This window comes from Lissotriton vulgaris, chromosome 7 (assembly GCF_964263255.1).
Source record: "Lissotriton vulgaris chromosome 7, aLisVul1.2, whole genome shotgun sequence".
Taxonomy (NCBI): domain Eukaryota; kingdom Metazoa; phylum Chordata; class Amphibia; order Caudata; family Salamandridae; genus Lissotriton; species Lissotriton vulgaris.
This window is the reverse complement of record NC_141695.1, coordinates 1,727,342,814-1,727,352,997: the sequence shown is the minus strand read 5'-3', so window position 1 is coordinate 1,727,352,997 and position 10,184 is coordinate 1,727,342,814. Positions and strand designations below refer to the sequence as shown.

The window sequence follows — 10,184 nt, the reverse complement described above, 5'->3', positions numbered from 1 at the left end:
GAGAAAGGCTTGTTCTTGTGACTGCATATCGAATTTCAACAGAAGCATAATATCATCTGCGTACAGTTTGATCTTATCCATACCATCTATCGGTGGAGAAATATTTTTATTTTTTCTTATTGCAGATGCTAGAGGCTCGATAAAAAAAGCAAAAAGAGTGGGGGAGAGAGGGCAACCTTGTCTCGTTCCTCTTTGAACAGGAATAGACCCAACCATCAATTTATTGATTAGAATATGGGCTTTTGCTCCCTGGTACAAATTTCTAATCAAAGTGATGACTTGAGAAGGTATACCAAATCGATATAAAATAAAAAAAAGAGTGTCCCAAACTACTAAATCAAAAGCTTTTTCTGCGTCTAAAAGAAGAATTAAAGCTGATACCTTACGAGTTTCAAAAAAATCTAGTGCTTCTGCTAAATAATGTGTGTTAGTGAGCAGTTGGCGGCCAGTTATAAATCCATTCTGATCTGTATGAATTAACTGTGGCGCAACCTTATTGAAACAAATAGAAAGCAATTTTGTCATGATTTTGTAATCCGAGTTTAATAAAGTTATAGGTCTATAGGAATTTGGGTCTTTTGCATCTTTTCCTTTTTTCACAGAGCTAACCACTGTACCATCATAGAAAGATGTCGGGATTGGTCCCCCCTGAAGCATTGAATTTACTAATAAAAGAAGTATTTCTGAAAGAGAGCCAAAAAAGGTGACAAAAAATTCGGCTCGAAAACCATCTGGGCCGCAAGCCTTACCATGTGGCAAGTTTTTAACTACCTGCTCCAATTCTTTAATAGAGAAAAGAGAAGCCATTACTTCTTGATCCATATTGGAAAGTGATGGAAGAGAGTATTTATCTAGAAATACATTTAAACTAATTTGATCCAAAATATGGGAAGAAGAATAGATATTTTCGTAATGGGTTAACATAATTGCTCCTATTTCCGCCTGATCTGAGGTATCTTCTCCGGTGGTAGGCGATTTTAGAGAATGAATCAGATTGGCTGCGGCTTGTTCTTTTACTTGCCATGCCAAAAATTTTCCAGTAAAGTTGCTATTCTCATAGGATTTCTGCGCTTGCCTATAAAAGATTTCCTCACTTTTTAAGAAATAGTGAGCACTCAGTTCACGTTTTGCTGCATTTAATAGGTTTTTTAACTCTACTGAGGGATTATAATATTTTTGATGTATTAAGGCTTGTATTTTTTGCTGTAGCTGGTTTTTTGTATCACGAAATATAGCTGCCTCCCTTGCGTCCCTACTAATAATAACGCCCCGGATATACGCCTTCAAGGTGTCCCATATAATATGAATTGGTGCTGTCCCCATATTTCGTTCTACAAAATCCTTAATCTCTGCCTGGACAGACATAACCCAAGGTTCATCATTCAAATAGGATTTATTAAAGACCCAGCATTTCACCACATTAGTCCTTGCATCTAGCTCAATTTCAAGGACAAGCATTGCATGATCGGAGAAGCCATTATGTAAAAACTTATGATCTCGACTAGTAAGTATTGAGGAAATTAGAAAAAAATCTATACGAGAAAATGACTTGTGCCTCCCCGACCAGCATGTATATTCTCTTTTATGAGGGTTTGCTAACCGCCAACACTCAGCTAGATCTAAAGTCCTAATATTGTTAAGAATAATCTGATAAGATTTAGGTTTAGACTGCTTTTTTCCGCCCAGAGTTGAATCAAATTGTGGGTTCATCAATATATTAAAGTCCCCTCCAATAACTATATCTCCGTTGACCATAAGGAGAGATTGAAACATTTCTTCATATATTAAAGGGCAATCGTTAATGGGAGCATAGAAGTTCACAAAAGTAATGGGAGATGGTCTATTCTTAAGTTTACAGTTAGCCCAGCACCAACGGCCCTGTGTATCTGCTTCGGTAAGAATTATTTCTGCCTCTAATTTCTTACTAAAGAATAGTGCAACCCCCCGCTGGGACTCTGAAAAGAAAGAGAAACCTCGATAGTCGGCCCATCCTTTAAACATAGAAAATGTATCTGCCTTAGAAATTGCAATATGAGTCTCTTGTATCATAATGACTGCAGGGTTCTCTGTTAGAATCCATGCCTCTATTGCCCTCATTTTCTTCTTATTATTGAGACCGTTAACATTAAAAGAAATAATTTTCAGACCCAACTTAGACATAGTTCAAACATATAATTAAAGTGCATAGCGTGCATTTCAGCCCTTATTTCCCCAAACTTCTTAGAACCATCCACACTGTGCTTACAAAATATATTAATCATCAAACAAAAATAGCACAATGCAACGTCTCTCCACCAAGAACACTTTTTTTAAAGTTTTTTTCCCCCCTACCCCCCCTTGCCTGTGGCCCCCTCCTAACTCACTATCCATTCCCCCCACGCTTGCCACAGCACCCTTTCTTTTAACCCTGGGGTGTAGTGATAGAACACCCCCTAACCCCTGGACCCGTGCTCCTCCCTCCCCTCCCAAAACCAAAGAGTATAGCCATAATGGCGTTTAAGAGTAACAAAAGAGAAGTAAAAAATTAAACTGTTCTATCACTATTATACACTTTGTATTTCGTGCAGCAAATCCTGTGCTTCCTCAATATCGGATAGTAGATAGAATTTACCCTTAATCAGAACTCTAAGTTTAGATTGTTGTGCTATCATCGCCTGAGCCCCTTGAGCCTTAAACAGTTGGAGCATCTTTACAAATTCTTTCCTGCGTCTGGCCGCAATAGCTGACATATCTGAGAATATTCGGCATTTCACCGTAGCATTCACAGGAAATTGTCTTTGTTTGATAGCCCTAGACAATATTTGTTCCTTTACCCTAACGTCTGCAAAATTTAGTACAATAGTACGCGGAAGGGTAGAGTTCGGAAATGGTCGAGCAGGAACTCTGTGGGCTCTTGTTATAGTGAGGTCTCCTTTATATTCCGGTATCACCCCTTGTTGAAGAAAAGAGGTTACCCATGCCAATGTATCTGACCCCTCAATTCCTTCCGGAACTCCTACAATACGTAGGTTGGACCTCCTATTATAATTTTCCAACTCATCAAGTTTTAGTTCAAGAGCCCTTGTGGTTTTTATAGTCCCTTTAGTGTCTTTTTTAACTTCGACCATTTGATCTTCCAGTGTTGAAATCCGTTCTTCTACTTCCACTAAGCGGGCTGGGAAAGTAGATACTAATTCCTCGATTTTGTCCATTTTATCCAGTCTCTGGTGGATTGCCGAAAGTTCTGCATTTTGCGACCTTTTTATTTCTCTAACTTCATCGAGAATCAGGTTGAGCATATCCTTCACAGACATTCGCATCTCTCCCTCTGTTTCCGTATTCATCTCAAGCAAGGGCCCAAGGTGGTCCGCCGCTCCCCCTTTTGCCCCCCCTCCTGCTTCCATATCGAAATCTTGAAGTGGCACCGTTGCTGCACTTAATGTATCTATTGTTTTGTCTTTAGAGGTAGAGGTATCGAATGCTTGCTTTGAGTCATGAGCAGAATTAGTGAGAGATACCAAATTTGAAGGGGTCGCTGCTATACACGGATCCTTTGCAGAGATTATGCCAGTTGATTGATTTTTTTTGTGAAAAGGGGGAACTGCTTAGCCGCCGAAGGAATAGGCGGAGGCGGCAGAGGTGGAGGTGGATGAGATGAGTCAAGGGTATGAGATACATCATCAAGGGGAGCTTCAGTCAAATTATCTCCCAACCAACCTCAGAGTTATCAGATGAATGTACTGAGTCATCATCCTTCAGAGAGTTTCCTTCTGTTAATTTAGCAGCTGCCTCCTTTGCCTGCTGTCGCCGTTGTTTGGCTTTGAGACGAGCGTTAAGCAGTTTCCCCATTGTGCTCACACTAGGCTGGATTGGGGTCGCAAAAAAAAAAAAAGGCTCTGAATAGTATTTGAGTCTTTAATTGGAAAGCATTCTTCCAGGGCCCTGCCAAAGAAACAAGCCAAGCACTGCGTGTTCTAAACCAGGCTCCACGCTTCTTCCTAGCAAAGTCGCCGTTTATTTCACCCCTTTAGATGATATGCTATGATGCACTACAAGCACTTCTGCAGCCTCCGGTAGTTAAGGTTAATGTATCCTCAGCGAAACAACAGCATGTGTCCTCAGTGAAATAAACAGCACACGCCTCCCAGGTGGCTCCGCAGCAAGCGTGCGTGTACCTTTCCAAGGCGATTAGCGATCCACGTCCTTGACTTCTCCGGCAGCAGTGTCTGTTTGCTCAATTAACCGTGCGATGACAGTGGACTCATGTCAGGAATCCCAGCGCGCAGCTTGCACACCGATCAGGCAGAGTTCAGGCAGATTTCACATTTTTTTTTGTTTTTTAAACGTATTATAGTGCACTGATCAAATTTCCTCAGAGTGCTTGCTCAAAAGTTGATATGTACAAGAAAAGTGGAAACAGGGTGTATACACCCACACTACGGCCGTTTCCAAATTGAATGCAATTTCAGTGTCAATGCCTGTTGCAGTAGTAAATCAAAGTAAATCAAAGCAGCAGGCAGGCAGCAAATGAAGAGATACTTGAAGCGAGCACAGCGTTATTGCGCAGCCGAGGTTGTTCTATCCGGACACATTGTATCTCTCGTCAAAAACAGTGTCCATTGGAATTAAAGCGCCGCTCACCTCGCTCCATTCGCATTTCTTTAAAAAGCCGATTTTCAATTGCGGAAGGCTTCAGTCCGCCGTAGAGGCTTAATCCCCCTCAGCAATTTCAGGTATTCCTTAGAAACCACGGAGGCACTCAGCACGGCACGCCGAAGCAGCAGCAGTAGACGCCATTGACCTCGAGGCGGGGGAGGAGTCAGGAACAGGAGCTCAGGCTACGTGGAGGCGTGGAGCTCCACCGTAGCGTCCAGCGCCAGAAGTCAGTCTCTCCAGCGCCAGAAGTCAGTCTCTCCAGCGCCAGAAATCAGAAATAATTCCAACTGCAGATGAATGTTTTCAAAAAATCAAGAGAGTTAGAAATAGTGAATTGAGGTATGCAAAAAGGATTGGAGCTCTACGTAAATTTACTAAAATCTGGAAAGATTACTTTGATTGAGAAAAGCGTATAACGCTGGATATCCGGGATCTGGGACAGTATGTTTTTGTTTAAATACAATCTTTTGTTTGATCTGTACCTATCTCGGGCAATTTCAGTGTATTTTCAGTTTAGTATGTTTAGATTTACATGTCGGATATTTGGTAATCATTATGTCATTGTTTCTCTGCCAAGAACTTAATAAAAATATGTTAAAAAAAAAAAAAGATGCGTATATTACTACGCCTTGCGTTGTTTTCTAAAATCTCCATTCTCTCCGAGAGGGCTAGATCTTCTTTTTTTAATCTTGCGATATCTTCCGTGATGCCCTCGGCCCTCATCGATATTTGGCCCACAGTTTCCTCCAATGCTTGGGTTCTCAGCGTCAGGGTGCCTAATCTCTCATCAAGAGACTCGCAAAAACTCCTTATCTCTCTCTGATTGGAGGCTGACTCAGCAAAGCCTTGCTTAATCTCCGCAGATAATGCTGCAAACATAGTTTGTATTGAGGCTACAGAGATAGTTTCTGAACATAACCCGACAGCATCACTTAATTCTTGGGGTGTTTTCAAAGGGGGTTCAGAAAATATTCCAGCCTCAAAGTTATCTTCAATGTTAACTGTAAGGACACTGATGGGATCACTACAGCCATCAGCTGGTACAGAGGGTAATGCCGTTTCATCCACTGCCTTTAACATATCAGAGTTTATTGTAGCTTGGTCTGCTGTATTTTTAAGCATTAAACTCTCTACCTCAACCTCATTAGATGGTCTCTCCTCTGGTCGTAATGTATGAGAGAAGTCAATACTAGCTGTTTGAAGCTGATTGTCTAAAGAGTTGGCTGAGGTCTCAGTCACGGGGGACAGAACTTGCCCATTGGTTTCCATGGTCTCTGAACCGGGTTTGAAAATATTGTTGCTAGATTGGGAATGTTCTTTTCCAATATTCAAGATTTGAGGAACCACCTTGAAATATGAGCGCAGAGATGGGGTAATTTTGGGTATGGGAGCTGTAGGGGGTTTCGCTTTACTGCGTTTCCTACCCCTTTTTGCTTTAACCTCAGTCGAAAGATAAGAGGATGTTTCCTGATCTGGATTTAATTTTGCGCCGGATTGAGGGCTTTTTCCTAGCTCAAAAACCTCCCTGCCAGCCTCCTCTTCAATAGCTTGCAACGCGCTTTTTGCTTTCTTTTTACGGGATATACTGGTCCCCACCAAGCCCTTTGCTGCGCTCTTACCTCTTAACTTCCTAGCAGACTCTGCAGCGCTCATGTGTGCCAAAGTTGAGCTTGTGGATTTGCGATTATTTCTGCTGTTTATCTCCTCATTAACGTGGTTTTCACTTACTGTGGAAGATTCATTGGTATCGCCCTTATGTGAAGCACTTGTACACGGGAGAACAAAACCGCCGTCTGATTTTATGGCCGGTAAAGCTCTAACTCCAGATGTCGACTTGTTTTTGTGAGAGGCTCCGTTAGTACTGGAAACCCTGAGGAGACATTGAATCCGCCTGGCTCTGCGGAGCTCCAGGGCGGCTTGTTCCCACCGTAACCGCGCAGGTGAGGGCTCGGCTCGAGAAGGGCGTTCACCTCCTCGTTCGCCTCCGCTGCAGCTGGTCGAACTCGTGGATCCGCTGCGTCTTCCCTCCTGAGCGCTGAGACTTGCGTTAGGAACACGGCACATCGAGGTAGGAGCGAAGAAATCGCTTGGTTGTTTATGCTTTATCACGGTTGTTTAAGCTTTAGCACGAAGAAAAGAATAGGAAAGTAAGAAAATTCTTGAGTCTCGAGGAGAAAGTGCTTAATGCTGCTGCTTAATCTCAAAGAGATGAGCAAGTCGGAGTCGGAGCCGCTAACGGTCAGGCATCTGGGAGCGAGACAGAGCGGAGCACTGCTGCAGTCAGCCGACTGCCGCCATGTTTTCCCCAAAAGAAAATGATTGTGTATAGTATTCACTGTTGTTAGTGGAGGGAAGATGATTGTATGTTACAGAGGGCTAGATACATCTCCCATCTTGAGGAATGCCATTATTATGTGTGTAACATGTATTATATGAGAAGGGAGAATAGAGACAGGAGAACCAAAAGGCAGGAGGTTGAGCACGGGTCCAGGAGCAAGTTAAATGCTTTCATCCTTGTGACAAAACTTAACAGCTCGGTGTCTCCAGAAGCTTGAATGAGGAGAAGGCAGATTATCACAGTGGTGAAGCGTGTCAGAAGAGACATTGTTCTGGTGTATTGGGAGATTGAGTTGGGGTTTTTGAATTTGTTGATTTGAGTAACACAAGTAGGTCTTTGCAATTATGTTTGAAATATAGACTGACTTACCCGGAGAACGGAATTAGGCCTTACAAAGTTTTTACACACCTGTAGTATGGTGCCATACATGAGATTGCATTTCTGTTAGAACCTGATTACAGGGTCCATCCCAGGAATCTAGGTCCCATGCTAAATTTTCAGGTTATCCAATTCACACACAACTGGTTTAAACTGAACCCATTTACAAAGTGATTATAATGATTCTGGACCTAAGTTTATCACCGCGATAGAACATATCTTGCACCACTTACCCCCCCCCCCCTTTCCCTCCAAGTAGTCACTCAGTTTTTCGTACTCACTTTTTGGAAGTAGTGTTCCTTTCCAGCTGTATTGGTACCACCATAATGAAGCCTCATGTGCCCCTTTAGGTGGAAAGCCTTGTCTATGAATGATGTTGACTCAGCATCCCTTCCACTACTAGATCCTGTCTAAAAATCAGAGGGCAAAACACATATTTGTGTTCTAAATGAGTATGGTTTAATACAAAGTAAGAAAATTCATAAATGCTTTGGGATTGAATAGGTTATGAGTGGAAGACCTGGAAAGGCAGATAGAGGTAGAAACGGGGTGATGATAGAACAGTGCAGCAGTATGTTAGAATAGAGATGTAATTGTGTTAAATGAGAAAGAAGTTGTTGGATAGATCGCTCAGTGATTGAGTGAAGGATTATGCAGGAAGGGAGCATATGAAGTAAAGAGTGGGAAAAGGGTGGCAGATGCATGTTATCAACAATATATATACAGACTAGAACAGTATGCAACTTGTAACCAACACTGTGCTAACCTCCCAGACTATGATGCCACCACACTAAGGGTGGATCGATTGTTTAAGTCCGACATAACACTAACGATGTACACTACAGTGTATATATTATATGTGTATACCAGAAACCATGCAACTTGTAAGTAACTCATCGATAACTACACAAAACATGTAATCATCAATATAAGGGTGGATACATTATTATGTGAAGCACTCGAATACCCGAGGGTCGTGTTCGCGTTATATAAAACTTGCAAAATAAATTAATGTGTATTTTGAAGAAGTGGATATATACTGAAGGGATGAACTAATGATACTTACATTGCCAGCCATTTCATATATTATACTGTATTTCAGTATCTAATGTGATCATCTGTTTCAGCCTGCAAAGATGCCCTCTTTGTGGAATAATTCCAGCAACTTCCATGAGACTGAAGATGTGGCACCAAGCTTCACTCCAGAATCCATTATCACCATGGCTATGTTCAGCATCACATTTCTCCTTGGCCTTCCTGGGAATGCCATAGTCATATGGGTCACTGGTCTGAAGATGAAACGCACAGTGAACACCATCTGGTTCCTGAACTTGGCAGTCACAGACTTTTTATGCTGCCTCTCCCTGCCATTCTCCATTGCCCAGGTAGCCCTGCATGGACACTGGCACTATGGGAACATCCTCTGTAAGTTGCTCCCCTCCGTCACCCTCTTCAACATGCTTGCCAGCGTCTTCATCCTGGTAGCCATTAGCCTGGATCGGTGCTTGCTGGTCATCAAGCCAGTGTGGTCTCAGAATCATCGGACTGTGGGCATGGCCTCAGGGTTGTGCCTCGGCATCTGGTTCCTTGCCTTTCTCATGTGCATCCCTGTATTTATCTACAGAGAACAAATCACCACTTACGAGGGCAAAATAGTTTGTGGTTACAATTATGGTTCAGATTCTGAATCTTATTTTGATTATGATTCCTTTGAACACTTCACTACCACTACTGAAGAGTCTCCGCTGGATCATTTAACAAGGTCCACAGAACAGATGCCCAATGCAGAGGACATCAGAAATCTCAGTATGCTGGACATTATAACCCATACTACTGCAGCCCCAAAAGAAAAACAAGGGGCTACTTCCGGTTTCAATTCTTTAATTGAATTTGCTCTTACAAATGATGTTGAAAGTCCAACGGCTCATGCTAAAGTCCCAACATCTAGACCATTGGCAATCACTTTCCAAGACATTCTTAATCAAAGTTCATTGGATAAAGTTACACAAATACAACAATCCGGTGACAAAATTAGCTCAGCAACGACTCATCTACCGAAAACTCGCAAGTCATTTGTGAGTTTTGACTCCAGCAGAACTCCAGGTGGAACGTCTGCTGTAGACTTCACTCCGCAGCCAACCAGCCATCCTGATTACGACTCAGAATGGGAGGACGTAAACTATGGTCTGTACGAAGACATGGCCACACCAGTATCTCTCACTGTCACCACCTTCACTCGCCTGATTTTTGGCTTTGCCATCCCCTTAGCCATAATCGTAGTCTGCTATGCATTCATACTCCAGAGAGTAAAGGGTGCTCAATTTTCAAAGTCAGGTGCCAAAACGTTCAGGGTAGTCTTCATTACTGTGAGCGCCTTTTTTGTCTGCTGGGCTCCCTACCATATCACTCGGGTCTTACGGCTCTACTACAAAAGCCCAACACTGATTCTGTTAAATGCCATGTTCCGGTGTCTTACCTACACTAACAGCTGTATCAACCCGGTAGTGTATGTCTTCAGTGTGCAAGACTTCAAGGAGAAGCTTCGTACGTCTCTGCGTGCTGTTTTCGAGAGCGCATTCAGTGAGTAGAAACTCTACAGACTGAAAATAACTGCAGTGTGGGAGAACAATTTGCAGATTCAGGATATCTTCTCACTTGGGGGAAGGTGGGTAGATATCACATTGGTCTCTAACAGATCATAGAAGATTAATTATTTAAGATTTACCAACGGATGATTAAAGCCAGCAGCAATGTTGTGTTGTTATTCCTCTTTGTACTTACTTAAATATACAGGCTATTTTAATAGAATATCTACAGGCAAAAACGACTTCTA

General features: G+C 42.4%; 1 protein-coding gene across 1 annotated transcript; it reads left to right on the top strand.

Annotated features, from left to right (window-relative positions):
- Positions 1-8,487: 8,487 nt before the first annotated feature.
- LOC147706464 (C3a anaphylatoxin chemotactic receptor-like) lies at positions 8,488-9,939 on the top strand. Its single transcript, XM_086929613.1, has one exon. The coding sequence runs from the start codon at positions 8,488-8,490 to the stop codon at positions 9,937-9,939; it is 1,452 nt and encodes a 483-aa protein (XP_086785739.1).
- Positions 9,940-10,184: the final 245 nt, after the last annotated feature.

Coding starts and splice junctions, on each gene's coding strand:
- LOC147706464 (XM_086929613.1), top strand. CDS start 8,488: ATGCCCTCTTTGTGGAATAATTCCAGCAACTTCCATGAGACTGAAGAT.